Raw genomic sequence first — 12307 nt, forward strand, 5'->3', positions numbered from 1 at the left:
GGAAGCCTTTTAACAAATGGTGCTAGACAAGTTGTTTAATGGTTAGTTTAAGTTTTCTATAACAAAGGTTTTTAAAGTAATCAATTCAACCCAGACTTCTTAAAAAATCAAGGATCCATGCGAAACAGAAGCAGATCGGGTGGGTCAGATGATCGAGTCTTGACCAGTGGAATAGCAGAGAAAACTGAGGGGTTCATGGGTAGCTCATTGGTAGTTCTGTCCCCACACTGCAAAAATGAAATCCCAAATAAAAAAAAATAAAAAAAAAAACAAGTGACATTACAATTCAGTAAGGAAAGAATGCCATTATCCAGTAAATGATACTGAGACAGGTAATTGTTCAGTTGTAAAAAAATGGGATTCCTCTTTCACACTACACAAAAATCTTTTAAATTTTAAGATTTAAATGTGAGAATTAAAATTTTTAAACTTTTAGAAGAAATTTTTTTATGCCTTCTAAGTAGGTTGGTCTATAAAGAGCACACACTATGGAGGAAAAAAATGAGTAAATTTGTCAGATTAAAATTTAAATGCCAACAAAAGATATTACGAGTAAATTGAAAAGATAAGCCACAGAATGCCAGGAAATTGTCTAACACATAAAAATATCCAGTTCAGATCAATGAGAATAATGAACCAACCTCACATCATAAAATAAGCAAAGGATATGAAGAACAGAGTAATCGAGGCAGAAATCCAAATTACCAAAAACTATTTAAAAAGGTTCTCCTCCTGAAGTGGCAATACTTATTTCTCAGGACAGAAGGTGTGTAGAATTATACAGCCATTTTGGAAACTATTTGAGCATTACCAAATTGAATATATCATTACCTAGATATTTACCTCACCTCCTTGTTGTGTACTTTAGATTGGTATTTTTCAAACTGTGGGTCCTCACCCACTGGATCATGAGTTTCAAACAGTAATTTTCTTTTTTTTTTGGTACTAAGGATTGAACCCAGGGGCATTTAATCACTGAGCCACATCCCTAACCCCTTTTTATATTTTATTTTGAGACAGATATCAAAAGTTGCTTAGGGTCTTGCCAAATTGCTGAGGTTGGCTTTAAACTTGCGATCCTCTTGCCCCAGCCTCCTGAGCTGCTGGAATTACAGGTGTGTAGCACCGTGCCTGGAGGAATTTTCTTTCTTAATAAAATAGAATATTTTTCAATGTCTGCAGCTAAGTATTATTTATAAATATTATTTCATAAATCTTTTGTTTTGGATATAAAACAAGTGTTAAGTTTGTAGAGGATCCCCAGGTAAAAAAATGTATCAGGGAGAGCAAAAATGAAGGACTGATTTTTTGCTGCTACTTGCCTCTGGGTAGAGAAGGCTGTTGTACATAAAGAACACAGACCATAAATGAAGAGATTGGGATCTTTGTTTAAAAGCCAATGCTTGTTTTTTTTCCCCATAGGTGCACAAGAAAACATATATAAGAATATTTATTTTTAAAAAAAGAATATTTATTTCAGCATTGTTGGAAACCTCAATATCTACCATAAAGAAAACAAATCCATTGTGATATATGTAAATATCAGAATACTGTAAAACACTGAAAATGAGTAAACTGTAGCTACATGGATTATTATTGATAAATCTGAAACACATGAGTTAAAAAAAAGCACCTTGTGAAAGGAGTCATAGAGTATGCCACCATTTCATATAGTATGCCAAAAATGTGCAAAACATCCCTCTAGCTTTTATGAATGCAGACTGATGAGGAAGAGTTTGCAGTATGTGTGGGAATGACAGCCACCAGGCTGAGAACCGTGACTACCTCTGGAGAGGACAGAAGAGAATGGTATCAGAAAGATACACAAGAAGCTTCAACTGACTTTGTAATACTTGGTATTAAAATCTTTTAAAATTAAGCAAAATATTAATGTTTTATAAAACTGTGTGTTGAGCACAGTGTTTACAATATTCTCTCTTTCAGTTTCTGAATATAGTTGAGATGTTTTATAATTTTAAAATCAAATCCTTATATGAGTTTAGGAAAGAAAAAAAAAGATTGCAAAATGAAGCTAGAAACCATTAGAAACCAGTTTCACCATCCCAGAGTATAAACTGTGGCTTAACAGTACTAGGAACCATGTGACTGTTGCTTATCCTTTTTATTGTTAGAAGGAAAGCTTCTTGAGCATTTGCTTTTTCAAAGCTGTTTTCTTGGATTATAGCATTCATTAACATTGTGGACTCTTGTTAGGTTCTGATCTGAAGCTTCTGCCCTGTACCAGTAAGGCTATTATGCCATACTGCCTGCATTTGATGTTAGCCTGTTTTAAGGTAAGCCTTAAGTTGATTAGCATAAAAAACATTTAATTTGCAATAATGTCTTGGTGACTTGGAATGACTTGAATTGAGAACCTTATTAATGATTGTTAGTTTATTACTTCTAAAGGGCAGGTTGATATAGAGGGAAAAACACAGGGGCTAAGAATTAACAAATATTAAATAAAAACTGTAGTTGATAAAGGTGAATAGGGAAGTTTACAAATAATAGTGGAACAGATTTGCAAATAACCTTGCCTATAGTAAGGCTCAGTAAATATTTTGTAAGTTAATATACAGGTCAGACTATATTTAGCTATAGAAGAAAGGAACATAAATGTCACTTGAGTTTGTAGAGGGATGATAAGTTTATTATAAAGATATAGAGGATAAAGGCATTTTATTTATTTTTTAGTTGTAGAAGAACATAATACCTTTATTTTATTTATTTATTTTATATGGTGCTGAGGATTGAACCCAGTACCTCCCACATGCTAGGCAAGCGCTCTACCACTGAGCCACAACCCCAGCCCCGGTAGAAGCATTTTAGACATGAGAATGAACACCAGCAAAGACCCAGTAGTGTTGGAAAGGTTCAAGGATTTTTGAAAGGACACCAGCGCCCTGGCTGTAGGTATAACGGAGCCTTAGATTGGAGTAGAAGTTTGTGGGTAAGGCAGTAATGTTATTGGTTTTCCACTGTAGAGCATCCGTTCCCTAACTTAGCTCTGAACCACTTGGAGCAACAGAAGGATCTGAAGTATGATTTTATGCTGGCCATTTAAAGCAAAAAGTTCTTTGGCTGTTTCTCTAGTTCATATTTCCTTCTTATTCAGTGCCTTTCTTTCTGTCTAGTCCCTCAAACCCTTCTCTCTTAGATAGATGGCCTCTTGCCCATCTTTTCCACTCACGCCTTAGGTCTCCAGAATCTTTCCTCTGTTATTCCGGATGACTTAACTTTATGTAGCCATGGTTCAAAATCAAAAGTTTCCAGGTCACACATGAATGTCCAACTCCCAGTTAAATACCTTGCCAGCAACTGTCAGCTTTGCAGGGGGAGCCTCCAGCTTCTCTGATTAAGATCTATCCTCCTTAGAAGGCAGTTATTTTCTACTCTGTTCCTTTCTTTTTCTAATGATCATCATCAAACATTTGTATATGCAGCATTTTTTTAGGAGGTAATATTTGGTGCATTTTAGATTACCCTGTAATTTCTTTCTGGTTTAAATCTTTGTCTTGCAGCTTAGAGCTTTCACAGACAACAGAGACGACATGGCTTTGGGGCATGTGATCGTATTGCTTCAGCAGGAGTGGCCACGAGGAGAGAATCTTTTCTTGAAGGCTGTTAATAAGATTTGTCAACAAGGAAATTTCCAATATGAGAATTTTTTTAATTATGTTACAAGTATCCTTTTTCTTGTTAAAGTGCCAACAGCTTCTAATTTCATAGAAAATGAATGAACCACTCTGGGTAAAAATACTGGTTCTTTTGGGGGAAAAGGGAAAGAATGGTGATTTAAAGTGGGGCTGTGACTGTTGGTTTCTTAAAAGGCTTCAAAGATGTAATTCAGGGCATCAGGAGTATCAACAACCATGTTCATTTTTCTCTTCTAACTGACCTCTAAGAAGGTGTCCAAGATGCCTGAAGTAGTAACTTACAGGTTGTGGACAAGCCCAGGCTGGCTGGTTTAGCCATAGAAAATGATAGTACCCTGGCCTTCATCTATCCAAAGAGTGCCCCCCTCTCCTTTCCTGGGACATTGACTGTCCCCTGAGATTGCTTATTAGTACATCATGCTACACTGTCACAGCTACATCAGTGAGCACCCACCAAAGGTTCTGGTATCAGTAATGGGCAGTGCTTTATTTCACAGGGAAAGACCTTTGAATTGAAGGTTATACACCAGTTTGGGTATTTTTATTTCATTTCTTAACACATTATTTTGAGTTATAAGATGTATTCTGTCTTTGTCTAAGTACTCAGAGCAATGAGTTAAAAACTGTTAGATGCCTTTTGAGAATCTAATGAAAGTCATATAGCTTTTCACCAGAAAAATGTGTATGTGAATGTCATCAACATTTTGCATGAAATTTCCAAGTTTCACAGATCCTTCTTTCCCTGAAGCGTCTAAGAATCCTTGCCAGACTAGGTATTTTATGATTTATGTTCTATAACATAAAACAGTCCATCCCACACCAAACACCTCTTTGATTTCTTATTAAGAAAAAAATTGTTTTTGCTCTTATGAGCATGTAGACTCTGCTAAATTATCACTGGAAAAAACACATTTTCCTAATATTCTTCAGCCAGGCACATCGGAAGCCAGAACTCTCTTTATGAGGCCGCTGGGTTGATCTAAGAATCATAAGTTTTGGAATCCGATAGACCTGGATTTCAGATACTCTGCAATCATTAGTGGGATTCGAAGGGCAAGTCTGTCAACTGCTAGGAGCCAGTCCCACCTGAGAGCACTGAGACCTTGTCTTTACGTGTGGTTAACCTGAATATGGCTGCAGACATTGATATGCTGGAGGAGTTTGCCTACTTGAGAACTCAGGAAGGTGGGAAGATTCATCTGGAATTACTCCCCAATCAAGGAATGCTGATCAAGTAAGTAGACTATCTTTTGCTCTTCTAAGCCAAGTGCTCACCTTTTGTGTACTTACGTGAACTATATGTAAATTTCAGTACCTTTTCAAAGTGTAATAGAAAGGAAGCCAAACCTTGTTTCTGTTTTTGAAAGGTCAGTTTGATTCTGGGTATCTTTTGAAAGACTTGTGTTTTCTTAACTAAAGGATATTTTGAAAAAAATATTTAAATTGGAGTATTTCTGTCAAACTTCTTCACTAGATAGAAGGTTCCTTTTCTTTCCAAAATATACACTGATTTTGTAAATTTCTGATGAGACAAAGGGTTTTTAACAAAGAGCAACCATATTTAAAGATGTTCTGGGTTAGGAAAATTTATTAGGAAAAACTACAGATTTTATTTATAAAACTATACTTGAAGCCCTCGTTGCTTATATTGCACAAAGTGGAACAGCTCATTGTAGTACCTCTAGAAAGAAGCCACCTGTCCCCAGGTGAAGGTGGGGGTTCTGGCTCTCAGGCCTGCCCCCTTACCACAGGATGTTACCTAAATTTCGGGTTGGCTCAGATGAAAATGTGAAGTTAGTGACCATTTATGATTTTTAAATAGCTCATAATTTTGCTTCTCTCCTCGATCTTCATTGTAGTTTGGATAATATTTCCTCCCTGCTGTGAGTGCCACGTGCAGTTTTATTTTCATACTTCTCCTTTGCTTCCTGCATACTCAGTTTGTCTGCAAGTCAGTGTTAGAGGTACTGCAAGGGACTGACCCCAAGTAGGAAGAAAGTACCTCAGTGTGGAATAAAAGAATTTCTAGTTGTTGAAAGCAAAAATCCACATCTTGCTCAGTCTTTGGAGAGTCTTAGAAATATTGAGGAAGGGAAATAAGAAACATTTATTCTGGATTTCTACAACCTCAGTAATTTGACACATAGAAAACATTTCTGTTTATGTCCTAGAAAACAATAGTGTCTTGTGGAATCCATTCTAAAGAATGGAGAGATGAACTGGTTTTTTGTTTTTGTCCCCTTCATCTTGTAAATGATACTGAATATTCTAAACACTTAAAACAAAAGGACAAATGCTCTTTTTTTGAAAACCTGAAACCCTTATGCATGAAGGTGGCTTAGGCAAGATGGACTGGCATGCTCATCTTCCCTTCTCCCCTCAGTTTCCTAAGATGGTGAATCAAAACTATGGGAAAAATAAATAATGGCATGGTTCAAAGTACTCCTGACATTGTGTGGAAATAGATCACTTTTTGATATGAGAGCCCAGGGAATCCCTTTTGTGTTAGGATTCCTAGGTTTTGAAACAGAATATACAAATATACCTTTAATAAAGCTAAAAATTAACTAAAAAGTTAATCAATAATCCTCATACAGATGGTCCTAACATAGAAGGATCCTCAGCTAGAACCAGACTCCACCTAAATGGGTTAAACATGCAGAGGATGAACACATCACCTAGATCCTGCTTCACTGCTGGGGGATGGTTGAGAGAATGGGTGTCAGATATAGTGGAACCTCAGTCCTCCTTGTTCTGAGCTTCTCTTCTCTTCTTGAACTGAACAGTACCATGGGCACATGCAGGCAATCCTTAGGACAAGGAATTAAAACAAAGAAGCATCAAATACCCCGACAGTGTCACTAGGAGGGGTTGTTTGTGTAAAGGGCACCCAGCCTGCATTTCCAGGCTTTGGGGCAGTTCTAGGCTCTCCCATGTTGACCTGTCTAACACTTAATTTCTTCAAGCGTCCTGTAGAAGACAAGCCTCTTGGGAAACCTGAAGTTTCATTGGTTTGGAAACAGGAATAGGGATTGTTACCTAGTGATCTGACCTTGTAGGAATTTGCTGGGTCTTCTCTCTGTGGGTCTCAAAGTAAAGTTGAAGCCTGTATTTCAGATAGCGTATACCTAAGCTACAGAGAAGCAAACTGCGTAAGACAGTGAGCTTTTACTAACTGAGGTATTATTAGACTCTTGAATAAAACTATCTATATTCCTTTTCCCTTTGGGTTCCAAACAAATTCTCTGAAGCCATTGCAGACCTTGTGGGTGGTCCCTCCAGATGAGTGGCAGAGATGTTGTGAACAGTGTACAGCTCCTCCCCTTGGGTAAGGTTGTGAGTCGTCCTAGTTGTGGCATCTCCGATGCAAGCAGGTACAGTACAAACCCCAAGGGCACCTGGTGTCTGACCTAAAGGAGAGATAAGCTCTTCATCTGTTACGTGAAGTGTTTTAACATAGAGAAATGTTTCTATGCTGATATTTGCAGTATCTTAGTTGTATTAGATTGGGTTAAAATGGAAAACGATATGTTGAATGAGGTGAATACCAGCTAATATGCTAAATCTTTGTTGTTACAGAATTCTGCAAAGCCATGGGTCCCAGACTCATTTTCCCCCATCAGTTGCTTTTCTCAATACTTGGTTGGACTTCAAACTCACGCTTTATCAAAAACATTGCCAGCCCCTCTAGTCCTGTTGGAAGGCCCTTTCAGTCTGGGGTTTCAATCCTGTCCCTGGTGGTCACACAAAGTCACCAGGTGTATTTCTGGGACTTTTGTGGGCATGAGAAGAGTACAGAGTGAAGGAGGCTGGATTTGAACTCGTGTCTTCTCAAATGCTGACCCCTCTCCTCTACTGCCCAGTCACACTGCCTCGTCCTCTTCCTCACTGATGGCTTTTAATACCAAATCTCACATGGGCTGAGCTCTGGGACCAGGAACCAAGATGCCTCTGGACTCGCACCAGCAGCGGGTGCAGTGAGGGCTCACTAGCTTCTCCCCAGTCTCCCCGAAAACACTCCGTGGCCAGGGGCTTGTCCAGGTTACAGTTTCTGTACAGTCCGCTTCCAGTCTTGTGTACCTTCTCCGGAGTGTTGTTTTTGCAGTGCAGGGTGCGTTGGTGTGGGTGTTTGAATGCTGCTGTTTGCTGTTTTTTAAAGGCCTTCTAGCCCTCCCATGGGGTTACTGCAGCAGGAATTCTTACCTGTGCTTCAGCCCAGCATACAGACTGCTGACAGGTACCAAGTGGAAAACACCTGCTCATAGTGTGCTGTGTGTCAACATGTTTTACTGCCCATGGTTTCCAGCTCTTTGTTCCTCAGTGCTCTTTTTCATGCTTTATTTAATTTTTTTAATTTGTTCCGCATTCCTTGGCAAACCATCTGGTTGTAATATTGTAACATTTCTTATTTTTTTTCCATAAGTTGCCAGTGTGTTTGTGTCGAATTTAAAAATCATTATGGATCTGGAAAAAATACTTATATAAAGCTGTATTAGATTAAGTGCTAAATTATGATTCACTTTTGATAAAACATGATGCTTTCAGTCATAAGTATTTAAGAATGCTGAAGTTTAAGTAAATTTTTATTCGTGGATTTTAATATTAGTGACTACTGTCTGTGGTGTAAATAAGCATTAGCACAGCTTTCTCCTGACACTGATGCTAGTTTTTCAGACCTTGTCTTTCTGAATTGAAAATATTTGATAGGCTAAATGATGCCATATTTATTAGCTAGTTTATCCTTTTCTTACCCATAAAAGCTAACTACAGTCATCTGTAATCTACTGATGGGAGTGAGTTCTAAGAAATTTCTCATTAGGCAATTTCTGCATCATGTGACCATCATAGAGGGGACTTACACAAAAGGAGGTGATATGACTAATGCACACCTAGGTTATATGGGACCCGCGTGGTCCATCATTGACTGAAACATCTTTCCTCAGTACATGACTGTAATTCCCATGTTCATCCAAACTTGCTAAAGGGCTAGAGGCTCCACTTGAACTATCATCATGTGGGGCTACTCGTTATATATGGAAACAATACCACTGGACCTCGCTTAGCAGAATGGAGCATTTAATTACATTTTGATTGTATTAAGGGGAGAAATTGCCCCTCAACTTACTGCCTGCAAATATATACTAGTTACTTCCGCTTGAGCAGAGGATCGCCTCCAATGTGAGGTTGCAGCCTGGGACCCAGCAGAGCAGGATCAAGGTTGCATCTAATAGTCTGCATCTGCTCCCAATGGAACCCAGAGCCTCCACCCCACTGCCACCATGTCCCAGCTCCTGAGTTCACCAGCCAGACTGGGTTAGGACAGTCCACAAAGAGCTGTGCGTTTTCCCTACAGCCCGATGTTTCACTGCACAGTTCTTTTAAACATCCATGGGTGTGGTAGAATGTTCTGTAATATCTTTACTAGTCTAACAAAGCCTGATTTTTTTTCTTCTATTGCATTGCAATTTTATGCCTCCTGATGCACTTATTTTATATAGTTCATACAAGTTTTAAAAACAAACGTTTTAGAATGATCAATAGTTTTGTTTGCACACTACATGAAAATCTCACTTTCCAGCTTGTCTAAAGAGAGTTAGGCGGTAGGGGCAGGGAACAATGGTGGCTTTTGTCTGTCTCAGTCTACCACTTATTACCAAACTAGTAACCAGAATCCTTTCCTCTTAATCAAGTCCACTGATTTTTGCTGGATTTTTCTTTTCCTCTCTGCATTTTGTGGTCTTTAGTTTTCCAGGATTTCATTTGTGATTTCCTTTTCTAATACACAACTTTTGGGACACAGGGAGCACTTTGCTTGTGTTCCCACCGACCCTTCCACGCAGGGCCCTCCAAGTCTCTTGGACAGATCTGGTCTTTCTAGACTTTGTAGGCCTCTGTCAGTGATTCTGCCTCTCTCCCAACCTGTGCCACATTCTTGTCTCAGGACCCTCAAGTCCCCCTGCTTTCTCTCAAACAGATGAGAGTCTGGATGGGCGCAGTGCTCAGAGGAGCTTCCCTTTTCTGGCACTCTGGGAGAGGGACAGCAGGGACCCCAACGGCTGTGTTGAGGCCCAGGCCTTTCCAAGCCTTCAGGGAGCACCAGCCACAGGGGCCCCGGTGGAAACTGTCCTCAGTGATTGGTGCACTCTGGGTTCCCTCCTCTCTGCTGCTGCCTCTCCAGAGCCTGCTGTCCCGGCTGGACACAGCGCTTTGTGGCCAGTGTGGGTAGCAACCATTCTGCCCCAAGTAACCGAAATGTGTGCAGGCCAGAGGTGGGGATGCATACCGCCAGAGCTCCAGGAGTTCAAAAGCAAAGCAGGTGGCAATTCAAGAACATTCAGCTGTTTAAAATAACTTGGTTTAGGGCGGGAAAGTGCCTCTAGCTTTCTGAGAAGAACAGGCAGGAGTGGTTGGCTGGTTGCAGCTTTTCTTTCTCTTCATTTTAAAAATGTGATTAGAACGTTTTACTTATTATGCTTAGAAACAAGGCAGGCTTTGCTCCTACCAGGTAGCACTGGGCAGTGGTGCTGCTGCTAACGCCTGCTCTCCATCTGTCTCCCTGTCCGCTGCCTCAGGCACCACACTGTCACTCGCGGCATCACCAAGGGCGTGAAGGAGGACTTCCGCCTGGCCATGGAGCGCCAGGTCTCCCGCTGTGGTGAGAATTTGATGGTGGTGCTGCACAGGTTCTGCATAAACGAGAAGATCCTGCTCCTTCAGACTCTGACCTGAGCCAGGGCCTCTGCTCCAGAGGCCGCAGGAGCGGCGACAAGCGCGGCTGTCAACAGCCCTCGAAAAGGACTTCGGGGTCCAGCTCCTCCTCGGTCGCTTAACCGTAGTTCCCGAGAGCTAAGAAGCTACTTCTATTTTCAAGAGTCACTTTTTGTAATTTTTGTAAAACAAGAGAACCCATCTGTTTTGTAAATAAAAATCATCCTAAAATTTGAGGTTTTAAAAAATTTAGTTCTTGTGAATATCTAAACCAGGGCGCAACTTCTACGCTTACAAGCATGGGAGGGGGGACTCAGCACAACTGAATGAGTAATGAATTTTATTATGTAGATTCTTAAAAAGACATCTGCCTTCCTTGATCTCAAGGTTTTATTTCCTGTAATGAAGCCTTGGTAAGTATTACATACTAACATAAAGTTCGGCCTCTTCCAATTGCACCAGGGTGAGTTGTTTCTCCACACACCGCCTCTGAAAAATGATGGCTACAGAAGGACATGTCTCTTTCTTTCTTTCTCTCTCTCTCTTTCTTTCTTTCTTTCTTTTTTCTTTCTTTCTTTTTCTTCCTTTCTTCCTTTCTTCCTAATATTTTTAGTTGTAGATGGACACAATTACTTTATTTATTTATTTATTTTATGTGGTGCTAAGGATTGAACCCGGTGCTTCACACAACCTAGGCAAAAGTGAGCCACATCCCAGTCCACATGTCTGTTTTTAACCAGGACTCAAAGTTAACTGGCACGTCCATTATCAAAGACCTTGCTTGTCAAGGAAAGCGGTGCCATTGGAACTGACCAACCTCTCCAGGGCACTGTCAACAGCCACTGTCATTCTCAGGGCCTGGAATCTGTCCCCCTGTGCACTGCTGCTGTGCTCTGTGATGCTCATCAGCAGCATGTGCTTGAAAAGCCCACAGGATAGCTTAAGAGTCGGCAAGAGAGAGCTCACTTTGCAGTTCCTGAGCAGCTAATCAGGGGTTATGATTTCTATTTTTGTAATGTGAACTAAAGTACCAACCCAGAGTTGGGTGGAATCTTGGAAGTGATCTCTTTTTCTAAAAATAAGTCAAACTACAGGTAAACAATGATACTAAGCAGAGAGAGAATAGTAATACAGCCCTGAAGCTAGTTGTTCCTTGGCCCTGTGGCATTTATGTCTGTACATTTCATCTGCCTTCTGTTGTCCACTGCGGAATTTTGCAAAGAGGAAAAAGCAATTGAACAATAAAGCCTTCATGAAGAGTTGATGGTGTATATAACAGGAGGGGAGGATCAACAAGATGCCCAAAGTAAGGAACTCAGACGTCCAGGCTTGACCTTGCTGTTTTGAAGGGCTCAATTTTTGTCCCTGCTGCCCAAAAGGGGACTTCTCTCTCACTCATCTCTTTTTGAGTGATAAGAACACAATGTGAGATCCAGTCTCTTAAATTTTATTATTTGTCTTCCATAACCAAAGCTTACATCCATTGAGGTCCTCAACTCACAGCCCCTGGCAACCACCGTTCTCTGCTTCTTTGAAGTTGATGAGTGAATGAATAAAGTGTGATATACAATAAAATAAAAGTGCAAAGAACTACATTTGCGGGAGACAAAAATTCAGGAAAGAGAAAGGAGTCATAGAAGCCATATAAGAGAAGGTGCCTTATATGAGTAGAATCATGCAGTGTTTGTCTTTATTTCTGCTTTAATAATGGAAAATTATTCAGCCTTCAACAAAGAAGGAAATCCTGCTGTATGCAACAACAGGGAAGAACCTGGAGGCTATGCTAAATGAAATGAGCCAGAAACAAAACAAACGCCGCATGATCCTGCTGGCGGGAGATACCTCGTTCTCTAGTATAGCTTCTATGGCTCCTTTTCCTTTATTTCTTTTTAAAAAATATTTATTTGTTAGTTGTAGTTGGACACAATACCTTTATTTTATTT

The 12307-nt window shown here is 40.0% G+C and overlaps 1 protein-coding gene across 10 annotated transcripts in view; it reads left to right on the forward strand.

Moving 5' to 3' along the window:
* INTS10 (integrator complex subunit 10) overlaps positions 1-10598 on the forward strand; it is a 34185-nt gene extending 23587 nt beyond the window's left edge. For 2 of the 10 annotated variants that reach the window (XM_081269601.1, XM_081269603.1), the window contains exons 14-18: positions 2215-2294; positions 3522-3684; positions 4797-4890; positions 6908-6984; positions 7236-7821. In XM_081269601.1, the coding sequence (XP_081125727.1) occupies positions 2215-2294; positions 3522-3684; positions 4797-4890; positions 6908-6984; positions 7236-7459 (638 nt within the window). In that variant the 3' untranslated portion in view covers positions 7460-7821. Of the gene's footprint in view, positions 1-2214; positions 2295-3521; positions 3685-4796; positions 4891-6907; positions 7031-7235; positions 7894-10228 lie in introns of those variants that run through there. The other 8 variants (XM_081269607.1, XM_081269608.1, XM_081269606.1 and 5 more) reach the window with 7 other exon arrangements.
* The last annotated feature ends 1709 nt before the right edge of the window (positions 10599-12307 follow it).

Source organism: Spermophilus citellus (genome assembly GCF_964194105.1).
Source record: "Spermophilus citellus genome assembly, chromosome: 16".
Taxonomy (NCBI): Eukaryota; Metazoa; Chordata; class Mammalia; order Rodentia; family Sciuridae; genus Spermophilus; species Spermophilus citellus.